At 47.7% G+C, this 19,554-nt stretch overlaps 3 protein-coding genes across 5 annotated transcripts; 2 read left to right on the forward strand and 1 right to left on the reverse strand.

The window, feature by feature from the left end:
• Positions 1-380: 380 nt before the first annotated feature.
• Positions 381-3,854, forward strand: LOC130539566 (kelch-like protein 40a). 2 transcript variants are annotated; one of them, XM_057058014.1, is made up of 6 exons: positions 381-2,135; positions 2,226-2,386; positions 2,465-2,572; positions 2,644-2,829; positions 3,018-3,167; positions 3,532-3,854. In XM_057058014.1, exons 1-6 carry the CDS (start codon positions 1,035-1,037, stop codon positions 3,641-3,643), a joined length of 1,818 nt encoding a protein of 605 aa, XP_056913994.1. In that variant the 5' UTR covers positions 381-1,034; the 3' UTR covers positions 3,644-3,854. The 2 variants fall into 2 exon arrangements, with proteins under 2 accessions (XP_056913994.1, XP_056913995.1); XM_057058015.1 differs by lacking the exon at positions 3,018-3,167.
• On the reverse strand, positions 3,322-15,763 carry LOC130539572 (vasoactive intestinal polypeptide receptor-like). The gene is made up of 13 exons (XM_057058029.1): positions 15,526-15,763; positions 14,365-14,458; positions 13,723-13,836; positions 9,745-9,851; positions 9,581-9,678; positions 8,399-8,528; positions 7,521-7,674; positions 7,188-7,248; positions 6,986-7,052; positions 6,815-6,906; positions 6,598-6,727; positions 6,103-6,144; positions 3,322-5,956 (listed from the first exon to the last, which is right to left on the reverse strand). Exons 1-13 carry the CDS (start codon positions 15,754-15,756, stop codon positions 5,765-5,767), a joined length of 1,512 nt encoding a protein of 503 aa, XP_056914009.1. The 5' UTR covers positions 15,757-15,763; the 3' UTR covers positions 3,322-5,764.
• Positions 15,764-17,790: 2,027 nt separating this feature from the next.
• LOC130539581 (mitochondrial ubiquitin ligase activator of nfkb 1-A) lies at positions 17,791-19,515 on the forward strand. 2 transcript variants are annotated; one of them, XM_057058044.1, is made up of 5 exons: positions 17,791-17,895; positions 18,015-18,130; positions 18,214-18,301; positions 18,398-18,518; positions 18,593-19,515. In XM_057058044.1, exons 2-5 carry the CDS (start codon positions 18,017-18,019, stop codon positions 19,083-19,085), a joined length of 816 nt encoding a protein of 271 aa, XP_056914024.1. In that variant the 5' UTR covers positions 17,791-17,895; positions 18,015-18,016; the 3' UTR covers positions 19,086-19,515. The 2 variants fall into 2 exon arrangements, with proteins under 2 accessions (XP_056914024.1, XP_056914023.1); XM_057058043.1 differs by having other exon boundaries at positions 17,819-18,130.
• The last annotated feature ends 39 nt before the right edge of the window (positions 19,516-19,554 follow it).

The following is a 19,554-nucleotide window of genomic DNA, read 5'->3' on the forward strand; positions in this document are numbered from 1 at the left end:
ATTGAAATGCACGTAATGTGATTTTGTTTGGGTTTTGGGGAAATTATTTTGAGAATTATCTTGCGGTAATTAATTTAATTAGTGTGGTTTTAGATAGCGCCACCAGATGGCGCAGTTTCACCAACAGTAGTTATCGTTTCTTACGTTGTCCCACGTCAAATAAATAATGATTAAACTCGATTTGGCTGCTGTATTTCCACTCCAAACTAAAATATATATGTGCATCATTTTAAAGAAATGATGATTTATTGATTTTCACAATGAACGGATTGTTGCTCATCTTTGGAGATGTCAAAAAATATTCAAAGACTGAATTGTCAGACAATCAGACATTTTCACCGCGATGTACTTGTGTTGGAACCGTTTTCAGTCGAGCTGTTATTCTTTTTATGTTTCCTATGGTATCACAAAGACAGGAAACATCAATAAAAACTAGCATCTGTGTTAAAGGACATTATACGCAGTGTGTCACCTGCTGTGTTTGTAACCTGAGGAGGATTAAAGAGGAACCTGTGAATATACAATATATGTTTTGTCCATGGTCTATTTAATTTTCATGGCCTAAAGAGTTTGACGTCTGGCGGGATTTTTTTGAAATTGGATAACTGCTGAGGCTCTCATGAAGGTACATGAAGGTAAACAGCCTCATTCAGTGGATTCACTCGCTATTTCTGTCAGGATTCGATTACAGATACAAAAACAGCTTTGACAAAGAGTGTAAATATACCAGACTGACTCAGAGTTTCTGGTCAGTTCTTTACCTGGATTTCACCCAGCTGTTTGCTGGGATCTCTGTGGAGGAGGAACTGGATCTGTCCTCCTCCCCGCCCAACAAAATAGATTCTTCAGCTTTGTGAGGGTCCCGTCTATAAATAGGCTTCCACAGTGACGACCCCAGACAGCTGCACCCACCGACTGACCAACCAGCAGAGACCTTCCAGAGCCATACGAGCAGGCGTGTGGACAAGGACAGTCCCGCTCTGCTGTGGGGAGGAAGCAGGGTTCCCGAGAAACCCAACCAAGACGAGGACAAAATGGCCGCCCTGACTGTGGACCCGGAGCAGCAGCCGAGGATGTACCAGCAGACCCTCCTTCAGGACGGGCTGTGCGACCTCTTGGAGACCGACAAGTTTGTAGACTGCATCCTGAAGATCAAGGACCAGGAGTTCCCCTGCCACCGCTTGGTTCTGGCAGCCAGCAGCCCCTTCTTCAAAGCCATGTTCCTGTCTGACCTGGAGGAGAGCAAGAAGCGGGAGATTGTCCTCAGAGACGTGGAACCGGGCGTCATGGGCATGATTCTACGTTACTTGTACACATCAGACATCGATCTGACGGAACAGAACGTCCAGGATATCTTTATTGTCGCCAACATGTACCAGATCCCTTCCATCTTCTCGGTGTGTGTGTCCTACCTCCAGGAGAAGATGGTGCTGGGGAACTGCCTGGCCATCTTCAGGTTAGGACTTCTGCTCGATTGTTCCAGGCTCGTTTTGGCTGCCAGAGACTTCATCTGCGAACGCTACCAGGTCGTGTCCAGGGACCAGGACTTCCTGCAGCTGGGCCCCAGCGAACTGGCCCTCATCATCACATCGGATGCCCTCAATGTCCTGCAGGAGGAGCTGGTGTTTGAATCCCTGATGGACTGGGTCAAGCACGACGAGGCCAACCGCGTCAGGGAACTGCCGGAGCTGTTGCACTGCATCCGCTTCCGGCTCATTCCGTTGGATTACTTCAAAGAAAAAGTGGAACGTCACCAGTACCTCCGCTTCAACCAGGACATCAAGAAGGACCTGGAGCTCGTCCGGGAGGCTCACAAAGGGCGTCTCCCACAGCCAAAGAAACTGGGCAAAGGTGAAACTGAAGAGGGCGAAGAGGACGAGGAAGGATACCTTCCAGGTATCCTCAACAACAACCCTCGTTTTGGGATGTTTGAGATGGACCTGATCCTGATGATCAGCGACACGGGGACGGTGGCCTATGACCCCGTGGGGAACGAATGCTTTGTGGTCTCAGAGTCTACAGATATTCCCAAAAACCACTGCAGCCTGGTGACGGGTCAGAACCAGGTTTTCGTCGTGGGAGGGATGCGATACGAGGAGAATAAAGATGACCCGTTCAGTTCCTACTTCCTGCAGGTAACACACCTCTAAAGACTAAAAAAAATAAAACAAAAAACCTCCAAGCTGCATCCATGTGCTGAATCTTGCTTCCCTATTTGCTCCCAGTTTGACCCCATCAGCTCAGAGTGGTTGGGGATGCCGTCGCAGCCGAACCCCCGCTGCCTGTTCGGCCTGACGGAAGCCGAAAACTCCATCTTTGTTGTGGGAGGGAAAGAGCTGAAGGAGGGGGAGCAGGCGCTGGACTCGGTCATGATCTACGACAGACAGTAAGTGTGCGATTAGCTTTCGCCCCAAACTGCAGCGAAACCCCCCCCCGATGAAGACGAACCCCTTCGTCTTTGCAGGTCGTTCAAGTGGGGGGAGTCGGACCCTCTGCCCTATGAAGTGTACGGCCACGGGACCGTGTCACACGGAGGTCTCGTCTATGTCATCGGAGGAAAGTCACAGAGCAAGTAGGTCCCTCCAGACTCCTTTTGTAGCTCCGCGATGGCGATTTGATGCTAACACGCCGACGTCTGTGAAGGAAGTGCCTGAGACGAGTCTGCGTCTACAACCCCACCAAGTTTGAGTGGAAGGACTTGGCTCCTCTGAAGACGGCCCGCTCCCTGTTCGGCGTCACCGTCCACAACGACCAGATCTACGCGGTGACGGGGGTCACGGACTCGGGCCTGACCGGCTCGGTGGAGGTCTACGACATCGCCGCCGACAGGTGAGCGACGTGGTGATGAGGCGGAACATGTGTCCACAGTCGTGAAATGAGTCATCCAGCCATAATAGGAGGCAATTAGGTCATAAAGCAGCACCGTCTGCTCTGATCAGGGCATCGTCCGGTAGTTCAGCGTCTGATTAAACACCATCGGAGCTCCGCTGTGCGTTTACTGTGACGTTCTGCCCCAGGTGGTCCGAGTTGACAGAGTTCCCACAGGAACGCAGCTCCCTCAGTTTGGTCTCCACGGGGGGCTTCCTGTACGCCCTGGGAGGCTTCGCCATGATGCCCAGTGAAACCAGTGAGGAGCCCATCCCAACAGAGATGACAGACATCTGGAGGTGGGAGTCTGTCACTAATTTAGCCTTTTACCCCCCCCTGCCAAAAAAGAGGCAGCACACACACAATTTGTGCTTAAAAAATATAAATGTGATGACTTATGTCCTAGGGTTAGGATTTCTTTTTAAAAAAAACAAAAAACAAAAACAAATGCACTGCTGGAGAGGGTCTTTTAATAACATTTTAAAATAAAAATGTAGAGCACAAGACTTGTACAATATTACCTCTTACACATGACAAACATTATCACAATGTGCTTCTCGAGCCGTCACAAGCTGAAATGTGTTCCACAGCTTCTGTACATATTTACAAAGTCTGATGAAGATCCGTGAACACCGTCCGTGCAAAATGTACCTGTTTACACAGATACGACGAGTCCGAGAGGTGCTGGACTGGGATGTTGCGGGAGATCAGCTACGCAGAGGGAGCTACTGTCCTGGCGGCACGCCTCAACATTCTGCGTCTCAACAAGCTCTAACTGGACTCTGAGGAACTCGGAACCAAACGTTGGCTTAGAGTGCAGATGGCACTTGCACGAAACGTGTTATACCTTGTATTTACAGCAGGGGGCGACAGATACGCGTTAAGTCGAAGGGAGTCATCCGGACGTCTGTTTTTGTTACGGTTATTTCATTTTATTTGCCTGCAGATTGATTTGTTTTAACAGAATAAATGTTGTCTTTCTACAACTGACTGCACCCATCCCCCCCCTCTGAGCAGACAGAATGCCTGTCCATGGTGTAAATATTTAAATTTCAATCCGACAGTTGGTTCAATAACATTTTTATCACGGGTCAACCCACTCAAAGTTGCTGCATTTTTGCACGAGTCTTGAGGGAAAACACATGAGGGACACAGTTTTCCAAAGTAAACAGTGATTTCCAGTTTGCACCTGAGCTCCGCAAGTAATTAACATAAAAACACAGCGTATTTACATTCTGACAACATACACCGAAGCGCCTGACCAGGAGTCTTAGCAACTCGTTTCAGCTCATTTGTAGGTTGAAGCACAGAAAATAACATTTCTAAAACAACAAATGAACATAATAATGACTTTAGAACAAAGGGGTGCGTAACAAAGGCATTCCAGGAATGGTTTGACCTTGTGTCAATATTATTTTACTGTGGGGACATTTAAACACTTAAAAGTTATAGTTGAATAATTTATTTATTTTTAAAATATGGTTGAGCGGTCAATAGTACGGCACAGCAAAAAGCTGGAGCAGCAACAGTGTCAGAGGTTACTTGAGGTGCGCATGAGTTTCGTGCCAAGCCCTAAATTACTCATACTATTTCAATAATTTAATTATCTTTGCTGATGATGTAAGCTTAGCTCGGGATGAAGTAGAGTTTGACTCTACAGCTAAGCTCACATCAATAAAATTCAGTCCTTAGCACAGCAGTTCTCCTGAGGCTGGGGCCAAGGTCGCGACCGATGGGCCCGACACAGCTTTTACCTGATGAGAATCCGACGATTCAACGCACATTGGCTAATTTTGTGACGTGGAGCCGTGGAATTAATCTCTAATGTGAATGCAGGAACTCTAACAAGCATTTGGCAGGAATGCATCCCATCAAAAGCGCCACATCCACATTGCTGGGCCGACGTTTCAGTTCCGTTTTCAGCTCCAAACTCCACCCACACAGAACCCATTCCCCTGTTGGCCGCACTATAAATGGAAAACGGGGTAAATGGGTTTATTTGCAGGTCATAAACGGCTGTGATTTGACTGATTAATCAATAACCGCTATCCAGGTTTGGCTGGTTGATTGATGAAGGTGATATAAATGCCCGATTAAGACGACTAACAGCACAGAGAAGCACAAGACAATCAACTATTTCAACTGAAGTCTCGCCCCACGCTGTCGAATAACGGCATCTCCGCCAGCGCCGTGCGCCGCGCACACATAACGGAACACATCTGGTCCATTAGATGGATGAAATGAAGAGGAACCACGCACTCAGACAAAAGCCGAGATGAATTTCACAAGCAGGAGCTTCAGCAGCTCCTCAGGAATGTCGTGCAGCTGCAGCTGGCGAATGCCCCGTATGAAACTGTCACAGACAGGATGGGATCGTTGCGCTATAGATCCCTCCTCCCCGACTGTTGTTCACAACAGCCTGACAATATCATTACGACCGCAGCTCCCTGAAGCAACGCGAGCCATTAGGTTAAGTGTTCTTGTGTAACACACCCTTTAATAAACATTGCAGTTCTTATAGGACACTGGCTGTATTTACCTATTGCTTAACATCGTGGAAAACCTCGGCCAAGCCGTTTCCCTTTAATACACGCAAGAGGTGGTCAGGATTTGTCTCCTCCCTGCAGTTTGGTGGAGAGCGACGCTAATGTGGCCCGTTTGGCTCCGAGTCGACGGTTCTTTATGCAAATAACAGATCAGTCAATTGCCCACAGTCGAGCTGCTAAACAGGTGCCGGGTTTCGATGGGAGCCGTCGTAAAGTTGCCCCGTCCGGAGTCGCCGTCCTCAACCCACAGGCCATAAAGACACATAAAGACAGAAGAACTGACCTCAGGTAAACGACACGTTCGGCACATAACGACGGGAACAGAGAGACGGCTTGGATGCAGACGGGCCTCAGATGACCGACAGGTGCTCGCGGCACTCGGACGCCCGCCGGGTCGCGGGGCTGCATTTGGTCGTCACGGTGATCTGGGTGCTGAAGTTGTTGCCGTTGCTGCCGATGGAGGGCTGCTGGTACTTGGTGTCAGCCCCCAGGAACCTCTGCAGCATCCATCTGCGCCACTTACGCTTAATCTCTGCCTGGACCTGAAGGAGCCGCGAGGGCAAACAGGATGAAGAGGGGGCGTTAAGAGGGTTTGATCCTCATGAGCGGGGGCCACAAAATGAGATTTGGCCACATAAAAAAGGAGAGTAAACATCCTGAAGTGCGGCTTTTGTTTGGATTTCCTTACCTCCCCGTTCAGAAAGCAGTACAGCACCACCACAACAAAACCCTGGAAAATTGAAAACAAGCAGACAAAACTTCAGAGCTGTGGCTAAAAGCGGAATAATTCCTCTGGACGCTCAAAAGACACTGAAAATATTTGTGCATGAGTGATGAGGGTAGGATTCTGACCAACTTCTGGCTCCGACAGGAGGTTCCTCATATGTATCTCTGGGAAATCTTCCCAGGAGACAATTTTTGGCCATAAATTAAGAATTTCCCTCACAGTGTTTCCATCCCTCCATTTTAACTTTACATTTCAAATCCAATAAATCAGTCATTTCATTTGCTAAACATAACATCGCTGTAATTATGTTTGTTTTTTGTTACAGAGTAGCGTAGATGTGCAGACTTCAACCCGTTTGTGATTTATTTTTCCTCTCATTTGTGGCTTAGAGTTCAAGAAATAAATCCTGTAAGTGTCATAAAAGCTGCGCACTCACGTGTGAGGGTGGGTCCTTACCTGAAACGATCCCAGGATTAAATCAAACACCAGCCTCTCTTTGGACTGGACGTGGTCGGGTAGGAAAGCAAAAATAATGTAATTTATGCCAAAGAGGGGTATCAACAGCAGGGTGGATTTAGCCAGTCTCCTGAGGGGGGGGCAGTGAAGTGTGCAAATGTCAACAGGAAAGTCATTAAATGACACCAACCCTAGGATTTGATCTCATGACACCTACGAGTACTGATGAGACTCCCTCCTTCCGATGTCGGGGCAGTTCATCTTCTGCCGGAGGATTCGGATTATACGGATGAAGAGGATGAAGTTCACCTGCCAGGCAGGAGCAAACCACTCGGTCACGTGACCTCGTTATGCGTGGCAGCGTGCGAAATATCGCGGCGTGACTCACGAGTATGGTGCCCAAAATGGGTGTTTTGATGATCCACCACAGAGTGTCGTCGATTATTTCCCAGCATCTGTCCGCAGTGATGAGAACACGGGGCGGAAACAGGAGCGTCCAAAAACATTCAGTGACTCACTGAAGGCAGCATTTTAGCTCCTACTTTATGAGCGGAGCGGCACATTCAAGAGGCAGTTCGTGTTAAACTCACCCTGGATCGTTTAAATAAGCCTTCGTAAGCACCCACGCTGATATAAAGACAGATGGTGCTCCTGCAAACAAGAGATTAAAAGCAGGAATCACCATTTGGCGTGTTACAAAGAAGCACTTCACAAGTTAAACAGAGATTTATCGTGCTGACTCGACAGAGGACGACAACGTGCACGGGGATGTGTGCAGTGATAATCTCTTAGAACTGGTCTCATGTCAGCTTTGAGCCAATATTGGCACATCCTGGCTACATGAAACGTTGCAGCCTTGTGTCCTGCAGGCGGACACAAAAATAATGTCCCATTTAGGTCAATTAGGTCAAGCAAACACGTACCCCAACCGATCAGGATGTACCCCCAGAAGTATTTCCTCTCAGAGAAGAAGGAGACGGCTAACAGAGTGTGGAGGTAGAGGCCCTCCACCAGCAGCCAGAAGAAACTGGCCATGATGCCATAATGGAAGAAAGCCATCACTGCCTTACAGCCCACCTGGAAGACAACCGCCATCATGAGAACCCTGAACTGAATAAACACTGTGCAGGTATCAGCAAATTATTAAAGGTTTAGCTAAAGAAGCTAAACGGCCTATTCTATACTGGAGTTGTAATCATGGCCGAGAAGCTCATATCACAGATGTTATCGCGAGGTTGAGATTGCGTGTAAAACCGCTGTCATTCATATTTGTGTGTGTGTGTGTGTGTGTGTGTGTGTGTGTGTGTGTGTTTGATGGACGTTGCTAATGCTGTGTTTAGAAGCAGTTGCAAAGGTTAGCAGCTGTGTTTAGAGGAAGTCATTCAGTGTAAATACGGAAAATCTTTAGATTGAGGCAAGAAAGCGCGTCGACCTTCTCTCTGGTGATGAAGCAGAACATTGGTTGACGTCCGAGCTCCCTCCATCACACATAAACCGATTTAACAGCCGAGCGCCGACGGTCCGGCCGTCTCGGTGCCACGATTGCGTTGTAGATAACGACCAGATACCAAAACCCTGAACATAATTTATTGACAAAAGCATTCAAGTTCAGGAGCGACGCTCGGCAAACAGAAACTCTGCCAACATCCTGCTGATCCCGTGAATGAGGAAGTGTCAGCGGAGGAGGGGACACGCAAACACTGCTACACCCACAGCGACCGAGACGGGACATTCAAATCAGAGCGAGCAGGAGCTGATCCGCCACAGGCGGAAGTTCAGGAGGAGCTGGAGATGGACTCACAGTGCCGTGGCATTCCTCCGTCTCCCCGACCTCGTACAGAACCACGTCCTTGATGAAGACCGTCACGGCTTTCAGGATGAACGCCACGAACAGATGGATGTGGATGTAGTTTCGGGTGCAGTGCAGCTTCCTGTGGAGGCAGAAAAACACTCAGAATTCTCTCTCCAAGGACCGTTGCTCATTAAAATCTCATTCTCACAGTTCTCGACAAAAGTTCTCGATAATGGAGCTCATTTAGAAATGAAGATCATCATCATGGAAATGTTCTCCAGAATCTTCCCTCTCTCACTCCGCTGTTTTCTTCTGAACGTGGAACAACGTGTTCTGCTACGACTGGTCATGACTGGACAAACGGGCTGAATTCTAGATGCACGCCGTCAAGAGGGAACAGGAGGTGGTTTCAAACCGGTTCCTTTGCACTCCATTTTGCAGCTGCGCACGCCATCCATCATTAATATTACTCCAAAATGCAACGTTATTCTCGACGGAGGAAGAAACACGGAGTTTTCTTAGGGGTTGTGTCATTAACGAGCTTTTCCTTGTGCACACTAACATGTTGCACATGTTGCAGAGGAGACGAACTCTGCACGCATGCGGCCGCGTCTGCCTATGCATTCGAGACGGAGGGATCCAGGAGTAAATCAGCGGCGTTGCTAACGTAAATCCTGCGAGGTTTCAAACAAACACGTTCCTCGTGAGCTCGCCAGTGGGCTGAAGAGCGGCGATTGTTTTCGGATGCGCCGCGTCCGGCAGCTGCGCAGTGAACGCAAACACTAGATGTTTTTCACATCCTGCGTCCATGTTCCAGAGTCATTAGCATTCCATAAGCCAGCCGAGTAAACACAACTCCTGTTGTTTAGCCAGCGAGATGCATACACACCAAACCCATCGGACTGGTGCTGCAAGTTCTTATTCTTTCTTATTCCCCGGGACTAAAGGTCGGACGGGAAGAGGCCGTTAACCAGCCAGTCATTGGACTTTATTGCGGAAGAGAGTTTTGTTTGAGAAATGTTGCGGAGGAAAAGGTCAAATTTGAATATCCAGCCCCACAAAATCCGTCTCCGTCTGTGAAAAACACAATAAAACCCCTATAAAATGCAGGAAGTGTCGGGCGACGGCTCGGTTAATCGCTCTAAATGAGGGCGGAAAGACATTAAGAAGCATTTTGCAGGTTCTCCTTACCGGAAGAGACAGAGTATGATGATGCCGATTGTCAGAGAAATGAGCGAGACGCTGTGACCGACGGTGTAGCCCACTTTGATGGCGCTGAAGAACCCCGCCTGCAAATAAAAACAGCCTCAGACCAGGTCGAATGGAGGCAAACATCAGGCAGAGTCCGTGCTGACCTCGTGATCGTCACCCACGGTGGTGTTGAAGTCGTACCCGCATTCTTCCGTGTAGTCTATGCTGATGGGGCTCCAGCCGTCCTCCGTGCACGTCTTTGACAGGTTACCTGGCGAACAAGGGGGGGAGTTAAAGGGGAAAAGTGAGAGAAAACGCAGTGTTGAGCAGGAACCACGGGACAAAACGTCCACGTTTATTCACACTGGGATACAAATGTCTGGAATATTTCCAAAAACTAAAAGGAAACAGAGGGAATGATTGAGGAGGTTCCATCCCATCAGCTCGGATCTGTTCCCATGAGTATTTGACTCCATCTGTTTCTTAATTACACTCAGCACAAACATGCACGGACGGCCATAGTTGATCATAGGGATATTTTTACTCCGGCTGTGCCCAGGAGGGCAAAAGTGAGAGGTCCAGGCTAAAAGACATGTGGAAGGGCCTTGAAAATAGCAGCGCGCTAAATTCCTGCTGAGAAAAGGCAGCGAAAAAGAGCCCAACAATGTGTCAAAGAGACTCTGCAGACACGAGACGAGAGTTTAGCATCGCAGTCCGAGGATTCGTGCTTTAGTGGTGATCGAGCCTGCTGTAATCTGGTGGAATGACGCCACATTTCACTGGTCGAGGAAGAAAACAGCAGGTTTTCTACCGGGCATCAATTAAACCAGGTCCAAGTTAAAAACCTTCTCTTATTTTCCTGACGCATATCTAATCCTGTCGGTCGCGAAAAGCACGGAATAGTTATCTGCTGGATTTCTTCATTGCTTTTACCAACATGGACGTAACGCCACTGAGTTTGTGTGTGTGTGTGTGTGTGTGTGTGTGTGTGTGTGTGTGTGTGTGTGAGACAAATGATTTTTTCAAACTAAACACCGTCTAAATGTAGGACATTCCTGACATTTCCCAATCGTATCGCTCCAAAGCTGCTATCAAATCAAGGCCGAGTTGGGAAACGACCAAAAATCCGAAGTCTGCGGACGCGTTTGGCACCAAACTACGGTCGGCTCACAAATACCTGAGCGGCGCATTGCAAAGAAGATGGCGGCTTTGCCTCTGCAAACACCGTGGCGGGACACAAAGCCCCTGTTGTTTCAGGCCGTGCCACCGCTGGATTCGGGCTTATTTGAGGGATGGCCTGAAGAATGCTTTCATCATCCCCCAAAACACGACGCGCCGGCTTTCAGAGAGCTCAAACAAGTTAATCGCCCTGCCGCTGTTTTGATCCAGACGCTTGAATCGGGACGGTCGCAAACTGATTACAGTCGCTGCTGGACAAACACTCGTATCAGCGCGAGCGTACAGTCGAGTGCGGCGGGTGGAGGGCCGAGTCTCCGACAGGCAGCGGCCCCGAGCACACAGAGAGGGCGCCGCCCGCGTTGTTGAAGGAGATGAATGACACCGTGTTTGTGTTAGACTAACTAGGTAGAGTTCATGAGAATGGCAAACTCCATCTCCACTAAATTTATGGCCTGGCCCTGATTCTCAGTGGCGCCATGTTTCGTCATCCTCTTTTTTTCCCCTCCTTCCAGTTGGTCTGCGAGGCCTTTTAAAGCCAACCAGATGGGACTTTGAGATGGGACTTTGTGCGAAGGAAACAGGGTTCCAAACGTGGCTTTGATTTTGAATTCTACGGCGAGGGAACGCAGCAGAGGGTTTATTCCAATTGTGCACCGCCGCCAGATTGATGACGCCCGCTACGACAGCGAACACTCAAGTGATTCGGTCTTTTTTATTCCCGACCTGCACTGTTCATATTTGCAGATGAAAGTTTGGGGGTAATTTATAATGCACCTAATCCCCGACCGTACATCAACCCGATTGCATCTCCTGGAGCTCACGGCAGGTTCGACTTGCACTCATTTGTTGATTTACTGCATAATTGATGCCACACTAAAAGGCAGCAAGGGCCACTCCCCCCCCCCCCACCCCCCACCCCCCACTGTGCGCTTCAAGGCAGTTGATCCAAAGAGCCTCTGACGAAATACACCTCTCCGCTTTCTGCCCCATAAATCTGGCGATTCCGTGCCCTCTCTTTTCCCGGGAGTCCTCTCCCTCGCAGGTCACACGGTCTCCCATCTGGGTCACATCACAGCTTCCCAGAAAACTCTCCCCACGCCGCGCCGGCTCATCTCACGCAGACGGTAAATCATTGAAGTCGCGAACGAGCCGAACACCAGCAGGAACACGACGCTACGCCGAGCGGAATCCACGTTATAAAAGAATCATCACTCATTTTTATGCCACTTGGCAATCAGCTGGAGGCATATGCCCGACGGAGTTTTCTCACAGGAAAAAGAGTAACAAGAAAATAAAATGTTTGATGTACAACAGAGTTTAGGGGGCTGCATGACTAACTCAACTCTAATTCGATATATATACCTGTATATTAGGTATGATATGAACATGTGAAGCCAAGCTGACGTTAGCTGCCCTGAAAGCTCCATTAAAGCTCCTGACATCAATTTGACCTCCCCATGTTCACATGCTAGTTTTTGATGCCAAGTGATGCTGTAGTCACGACAGATTAAGTTTTCCGCCTCCTTTAATGACTCAAAAGCTTCAGCATACCTAATAAAGCTAAATTAAATATAATTTCTACTCTATAGCCGTACTGTGAGTTAGCGTATCCGACATCTGGGCTCTTCCCTCTCCTCGGACAGTTGCGTCTGGATGAAAGTTGAATTTTCTGAATATTAGAACATGGTGAAATAATTAAAGTAACATCGGACCCTGAGGGGGAAGGTGAAGCTCCCGGTGCAGGCAGAGGGCAGAATGTGGTGGACTAAAGCAGATTAAGAATTAACCAGAATTCCGAGTTTGCCCACATTTATTAACGAGTTACAGGCAGTAAGACATTCGCTGGATAATCGAGTCCAAATAAAGTGCAGCTCATTAAACGAATGCATGCATCTGGGGGGTCCAAATCAAAGGTCTGCCAGGTAAAAACAAAACATCATCATAAACCGTGTGAGGCAATTAATGAGCAACAGAGATGAAGGGGAATCTCAGAGGGGAAGTGCTGTACAAACACACGCAATCCAGCCTATAAATCCTCACGAGAGCCGTTTTCTGCCATAATTAGTATCACTTCCCTCTGCGGATAAAGGACAAACGTGTTTGACGGCTGACCTGGAAGAGGAGCTGTTTGTTTTTCTGCGACTCGGCTGCGCACATTTCGGTTTTGTTGGGATTTTTTTCCCCGTGTGCGAGATGAAACGTGGAGCCTCGAGGAAGACGGGAACGACACGATTATCGGAGGATGAATTGATGGTTGTGATCCGCTCCCTGCTTCCTAATTCCTCTCTCCGCTCCCATAAAGAGATAAAGAAGCTTAAAGTCGTGTTTGGTATTTATCTGACAAAACCAAAAGAAGATTAACAGTTTTGTTGGGTTTTTTTGTTTTAATGTTCAAATGATCTTTTTTAAAGTGGTGTACGAGGATTATCGGAGAGGAAGCGTTGTTTTTCTTGCCAAAGATAAGATAAGCTTTTTTGTTTTGAAAAAGGACGAAAATAGTTCCATTAAAAGATATCACAAAATTTATAACCATGCCAATTTGAATGAATCATCTGATATCATTGAACCAACATATTTTTCACGATGCTGGACTAAACCACCCTCATCTCTGACATTGTCCTCTCACCGGGTCCGGATCAGACACGTTTAACTGAGATATTATTGGTTTTAATTTCTTCATCCCTCAAATTCATTGCTTTAATCCTTAAAATCTGATGACTGCATTTCACCTTAAGTCGTTTATGTGCCTTCAGTTCCATGTGGTAGTTTGCGTCTGCCATTCAAAGATCAGCAGAAAAATGGAAATAAAATGGAAATAAAAGGGGCGAAAGAGCAGAGCCCTGAGGGACACCACAGCCGGGCCCCTTTAGCAGTAAAGTGACCCAGAGTTACAGAAACCTTGTGTTAAGATGTGCTAAAATGCTGTGCACCATCAAAGCACCGTTCACAGACAAGGTTCTTACTTAGATGCGTATTCCCAGAGAAGAAGAAGAGATACTTTGGACACGGGACGGTGACCACCTCTCCGACATCAGCGCTGGGCCAGCAGGTGATCTTGTCCCACATCCCGGTGCAACCTGAGCAGAGCAGCAGAGACAAGGTGGCAAACAAAGCCTTGTTTGTTACCGCGCAACAGGGAAAATCAATCAATCAATAAAGGCTGAAACGTCTCGTTCCCATGGCGAGCTACAAAGTGGCAGCCCTGTATCTATGAGAGCCGATGGGCTGAGTTAACACGCTGCCACTGGGACTAATAAAGCAGCTCCTCGGCCTTCGTCACACACTCTTATTTGAAGTCAAACCGGTGCGGTTGGCTCGGCCGCACGACACAAAATGTCAACCTGTTGTACCCGCCGCCGCTCACTTCCAGGTGCATCGTTGGGCGATAGAGTCGCATCATTGTCCCAAATAAGATGTCTGATGGGAGGTTTTCTTGCACTTGAGAACATGTTGCCAATGTAAACCCGAGGGGCACGTTTAAACAGCTCTGTTGTCTCAAGAGCTCGTTTCATCACCTCGGCCTGATGTCACATTAGGATCATGCAAATTAGGGTGAAACGGAAGAAGGAAAGTTGAACAAACACGAAGACAGACTACAAACCGACCTGCAGTTTTGTTCTCAATCTGGGCCTCGCACGTGTCCTTTTCCTCGGTCAACTCCGCCTTCATGTCACACATCTGGTTCAGCCCTGAAAATACCTGCACAGAGGGGCGCCCTCAGTGACCATTTCATACAACTGCAGTTGCAGGACGCTTGTTGAATCACGTGGGCCGTGTGTGTGTGTGTGTGTGTGTGTGTGTGTGTGTGTGTGTGTGTGTGTGGTGTGTGTGTGTGTGTGTGTGTGTGTGTGTGTGTGTGCTCTCTGAATGGTCCCTAACACCTCTAGGCAAACACATCGTGTCCGCATCCTGAGGCGAGCTCCCATTTGTCTTTCCACCCGACGCGCGTGGCTGACTCAGAGTTAATCCACTGGCTGTCATTCAAACATCAGATTTTTAACATTTGCATTTCCCCATTTTCCAAGTCACTGCGGGGAAATCTGCCGCTGGATCAACATGAAACACGGGCGTTCGCCGCTAGAGAATATGGGGATCCAGTCGAGGGCTGGGAGATTTATTACCGTTACTTAGGTGGATGAGTTCCCTCTCTGAGGGGATTAATCAGGCTGGTAGCAGAAGGCTATTGTTAGCCACACGAGGAGCTGGAACAATATCAGTGATGAATCATCCATCTACTGCAGGTATATCTGGACAAATCTCACCATTATTCAAATAAAACCATCACAATTACAATCACCATCGCCTCTGAGCCTCGCTGGGAGGAACTTTTGGGAAATTCCTTGACTTTGTTCCCAACAGTAAAGCAGCCTGTGAGTGTGAGCTGATGTCCAAATGAGTTCCAGCCTGCGCATGAGTCCACATGCTTCTCCTCTGGAGACAGCTGTGGATGGAGACCGAAGACGGGGACAAAGGAGGCCATTGCCATGGTCTCCTGATGAGGGAGCCACACCAATGCCACCAACAATTACAGGCTGGCTCACAGAACACTCCAGTGATGACAAAAGTGGCGTTAAACTGGCCGTAAATGCCACAAAAATGCCCCATCGCGTCCAATAACGAGCCCACCTGCAGCACATGTCGGGAGCACGCAGCGTTTGCGTGGTGCAACCAAAACGCGTGAGTGTGTGCGCAAATGAGGATTCCAAGAGACGCCAGTTCAAGATCATGTCATGAGAAAAGCCAAACGTGTTTTGCTCAATACTCACGGGACGCAGCTTCCCGAAGAGCAGAAGGAGGAAGAAGATCTGCGAAAGTCCTCGCAGCATGTTCACCGACGCAGAGAAGTCAGCTTTAGAGCTCATCGGGTGGCGATAATCCAACTTTTGGATCGTGCGGGTCCCCCGTGCGTGCGTGCGTGCGTGCGTTCTTGCGCTCTGTGGCCGTCTCCGCTGCTGGCGTCCTCCTGCAACGCCGCCTTCACCTTGACTAACGAGCATCCGCCGATGAGACATCATGTTGGACGTCAGAAATTGGGGGCGTTGACAAGTAACCGCGGAGAAGTTTTTAAAAAAAAGTTCTTACTGTCCAACCTTCTCATCAGGAGGTTATTTATTAATGATCATAGATGTAATCATTTTAGAGGAAGATGCAGGGTCTATATATATGCAGAATATGTATATGACACATACAGTATTAATATGCATTAAATGGTTTAACATAGCGCCCTAATTCATGCGCATCCGTCCAGGAATTGCCGGATCTATATGTAATATATAGGTATACCATGTGCAAGAGTCATAGTCTCCAACTAGCAACCACGTAACTGTGTCACTTTGTGCGCGTTCCTGCTGTAGATTTCAACATTATTGTTGCTGAAAGTACCAATCGGAGCGAACACGGAGCGCCACCTCTGAAACGACAAACCAGCACGGCCGAGACGGTCTCTGCGTCAGCCCGGGTTTGGGAAATAACAAAACGTCACTGGAAGCGGGCGGCAAACACAGTTTTATTGTTGCTCCAAACCTCTGATAGGTGTAGTCCGCGTAATAAAAGGCCACCTCTGGATTGGAGCCCGTCCGATAAGATAATGCTGCTGAACGTGTTCTGAGTGTGATGCATTACATCAGGGAGTGCTGCGGAGTCCATAATTCACCGAGACTGATGTGGGGGGGCGGGTAAAGGGCACGCACACTCTCTCATGGATGCTCAGGCTGAAGAGGTGAGGCCACTGACTTTCCATCTACGGGGGGCGATCATTAAAATAAACCACATTCTTGGCTCTACTTTTATGAAGCCTCTCCTCAAGGTTTCTGACAGAGGGGTCACAGCAATCCCCCCCTCGCTGATCACACGTGCACACCTAAGCCTGCTGGATACCTTCCAGCATGAAAAGTCTTCATCCTTCATTCACGGGCCCCTTGGGCACGAATGGAGCGCCGGGCGCTCCGGCCGGTGGTGGCAGTGATTTAACTGATTCGACAAACTCCCCATGGCAGTCGTGATAAGATAACCACCATTCATCTATTTCAGAATGAATAAAATACCAACATATGGACAAAATCATTCATATTCCTGCAGCTGGTGCGTATTAGAGTCGCGGTTCACATCTTTTCATCAATCAAACATGATGTTAACGTGATGTAAACCACAGCTGAAGCTTGCTTTGACTGTAATTAGTAAGGATGAGCCCGCCGAGAGGATAAAGAACGATGATGACAGTATTTCCACAGATTGCAGGTGTTAACAGGTAGACGGATCCAGCCTGTTTCCGAGCAGCGTTCATATCAATCCATATCTTGGTTTCTCTGTGTCGTTTCCCAGGAGGGTAAAACCAGCCATAAAAGGACAATGAGGGAAGTGAAAAAAAGGACTGAATGAGAACTCCAACTACAGCTTGTTTCTTACAGATTTACTGTTTTCTTGAATCCAAATGCTTTTGAGGATTGGACTGCAAATCTCTGCAGATTGTATAAGCGCTTTCATCCTGGCAGAGCTAAAATGCATCTCCAAGGCAGCACATGCCTGCGCATAGTCCCACAATAGCAAAATCATTTTATTATTTTGGACAAATAAAAGGACTTTTTCCCCTTTCATTGCAGTCAAGGACAGTCAGGCTGGGAATAATATAGACAACTCTTCTCTCTGATTAATAAATTAAAAAAGAGTTTCTTCCTGCCAGCAATGTCTCTACAGATCAGATTAAATGTGCTTCCAGCGTTCCGTTTAACAACTCGCTTCTATGTTGTACAGTTTGTATGAAACACTGCAATCTGACAGAGCACTGAATATTTTATTGTTAACACAAGAGCAGCTAATTTGAAAGGATAACTGGACAGAGTTGCTCTGTGACAGTATGAAAAAAACCGGGGAACCGTATAAGACTGGAACTACTTTGAGGAAGATTCAAATACTAAAATAATCTTAACCTTCAGAGAAAAGACGCGGCGTTTCCATATTAAACTACAACAACACTGCCACCTGTTGGCCAAAAAAGGGATTTTAAAAATCAAAAGTTTCTATTGGCTGATGAGCGATGACGCAACAGTCACTAATGCGGAAATAAAAATAAAAGAAAAGACGCTCCTCGGTTTTGTTTTCGTTTTCTACATGTAAAGGGATTTTTAAAAAAACAACAGGTTGGTTTTTATCACATTTCCTCCCCAAAACACACGACGGACGTGATCAGAGACGTATATTTGTGACTTTGATGTTAGTTGAGTGTGACTGGACTGTTTGTCCTTTTTGCGTCTTTCAGAAATGAGTGAATCGATCAATACGGTGGTTTTATTTGTGGCCGGCTCCAGTTTTGCCTTTTCCGCACTTTTCTATAATTTGTACCAAAAAAAGAAAGAGGAGCTGATAAAGTTGAAGGCAAGCATAATCTTGAACGAGCCCTAATTTAATACTAAGGCATGTGTGGGGATGTGACTGTTTAAATCTAACTTCTTCTCCAGGAAATTCCTGTTTTCAGGCCTGATCAGCAGCTGGTTCAGGTCCTCCAAGCAACTCCTCACAAGCGATTTCAGTACGTTGCTGTAGAAGGTAAACATGAATTCATGCATGTCTTAAATGCTGAATAGAGTTCATCCAATTTAAGGGGTTTTTAAAGGCTCCTGTTATTGTTATTGGTTCCTGAAGGTCTGGTCCAGGCCGACGGGGAGCCTCTGTCCAGCCAGTTTGTCCCACGGTTGTTGGGTGTGATTCAGAAGACGACAGAAGAGGAGCACTGGAAGTGCTGGAACTCCCTCACCCAGACATGGTGGAGATCAGTCAAAAACGTCTTTTTCAATCTTCGGAATTGTCGAAATAAGTGTCATTGTTTTTATTTTTTAGGATCTCTCGGACTAGGAACAAAAAGGAGAACAAAAACACGGTGCCTTTCAGTCTGGTCAGCCCTGGAGCTTACTTCACTGACATATTTGTCAAGGTCCAAAACCCTCTGGAAGCTTGCGGCAGCTACCTGGAAAGGGTTCACTTCAAAGTCCGGCGAGCCGAGGAGGGTTTGGTGGATCTGGTGGTGCAGGGCCTCAGCGGGGAAAAGCCCGTGTCCAAGGTGGAGAGCGAGGAGCTCCTACTGGTGGGGAGCACGCTGACGGGTTTTGGCGAGGTGGTGCTGGAAGGAGGGCGGACCATGAGGCTGCAGGCCCCCAAGGATGGTCGCAAGTTTGTGCTGGTGTCCGGCGACCACAGGAGCTTTTTGGACAGGCACGAAAGGTCAGCCAGCATGTGGAAGATGCTGACTGCCGTCAGCGGCATCACGGGCGCTTCACTTGTCGCCGGCGTGCTTTACAAAGTGTTCGGAAAAGAGGGCGAGAGGTCAGAGTAGGCCTGAACACGTGGATTCTGCAGGTATAGTGGCCCAAAAATGTGTTTCGGTGGGCAGATGTGGCTTTTTCAAACACTCCGGAAAGGTTTATTCAAAAATAATGTTCATATACCTAAATTTTACATCAGAAAAGATAAAAAGGTTGATTTAAAAACAAAGAATGAACCTGGCATTTATGAATCGGTTTTTTTGATGCTTTTTGTGGGAAAACGGGCTCAGGAGGTCTGTTTCTGCTGTAATTTATGGTCCTGTTCTTCACCGAAATAACGTGAATTAAATGCTGCATGTGTGCTTTTCATTGATTTGTGTTGATATCCAGGTTTTGGGCTCTAACAGATCGTTTTCTACCTCTTGGATGACGCTCTCTTTTACTGCTGCCACTTGAAATTGAGCAACATTTTGTGCCGTTAATAAAGTGAAATCGACTCTGGTCTACGGCTCGTTCTTTTTCCTTTTGATAAATATGGTT

Source organism: Takifugu flavidus, chromosome 15 (genome assembly GCF_003711565.1).
Source record: "Takifugu flavidus isolate HTHZ2018 chromosome 15, ASM371156v2, whole genome shotgun sequence".
Taxonomy (NCBI): Eukaryota; Metazoa; Chordata; class Actinopteri; order Tetraodontiformes; family Tetraodontidae; genus Takifugu; species Takifugu flavidus.

Excerpts from the sequence above, each read along its gene's own strand:
- LOC130539566 (XM_057058014.1), top strand. The coding sequence starts at position 1,035 with ATGGCCGCCCTGACTGTGGACCCGGAGCAGCAGCCGAGGATGTACCAG. Across the intron at positions 2,830-3,017 it reads TACGACATCGCCGCCGACAG|GTGGTCCGAGTTGACAGAGT; the intron begins GTGAGCGACGTG and ends GTTCTGCCCCAG. Across the intron at positions 3,168-3,531 it reads GAGATGACAGACATCTGGAG|ATACGACGAGTCCGAGAGGT; the intron begins GTGGGAGTCTGT and ends CTGTTTACACAG.
- LOC130539572 (XM_057058029.1), bottom strand. The coding sequence starts at position 15,756 with ATGCTCGTTAGTCAAGGTGAAGGCGGCGTTGCAGGAGGACGCCAGCAG. Across the intron at positions 9,679-9,744 it reads CCGTGGGTGACGATCACGAG|GCGGGGTTCTTCAGCGCCAT; the intron begins GTCAGCACGGAC and ends TTTTATTTGCAG. Across the intron at positions 7,053-7,187 it reads GCTTATTTAAACGATCCAGG|ATGCTGGGAAATAATCGACG; the intron begins GTGAGTTTAACA and ends CACTGCGGACAG.
- LOC130539581 (XM_057058044.1), top strand. The coding sequence starts at position 18,017 with ATGAGTGAATCGATCAATACGGTGGTTTTATTTGTGGCCGGCTCCAGT. Across the intron at positions 18,302-18,397 it reads TCAGTACGTTGCTGTAGAAG|GTCTGGTCCAGGCCGACGGG; the intron begins GTAAACATGAAT and ends TGGTTCCTGAAG. Across the intron at positions 18,519-18,592 it reads AACTCCCTCACCCAGACATG|GATCTCTCGGACTAGGAACA; the intron begins GTGGAGATCAGT and ends TTTATTTTTTAG.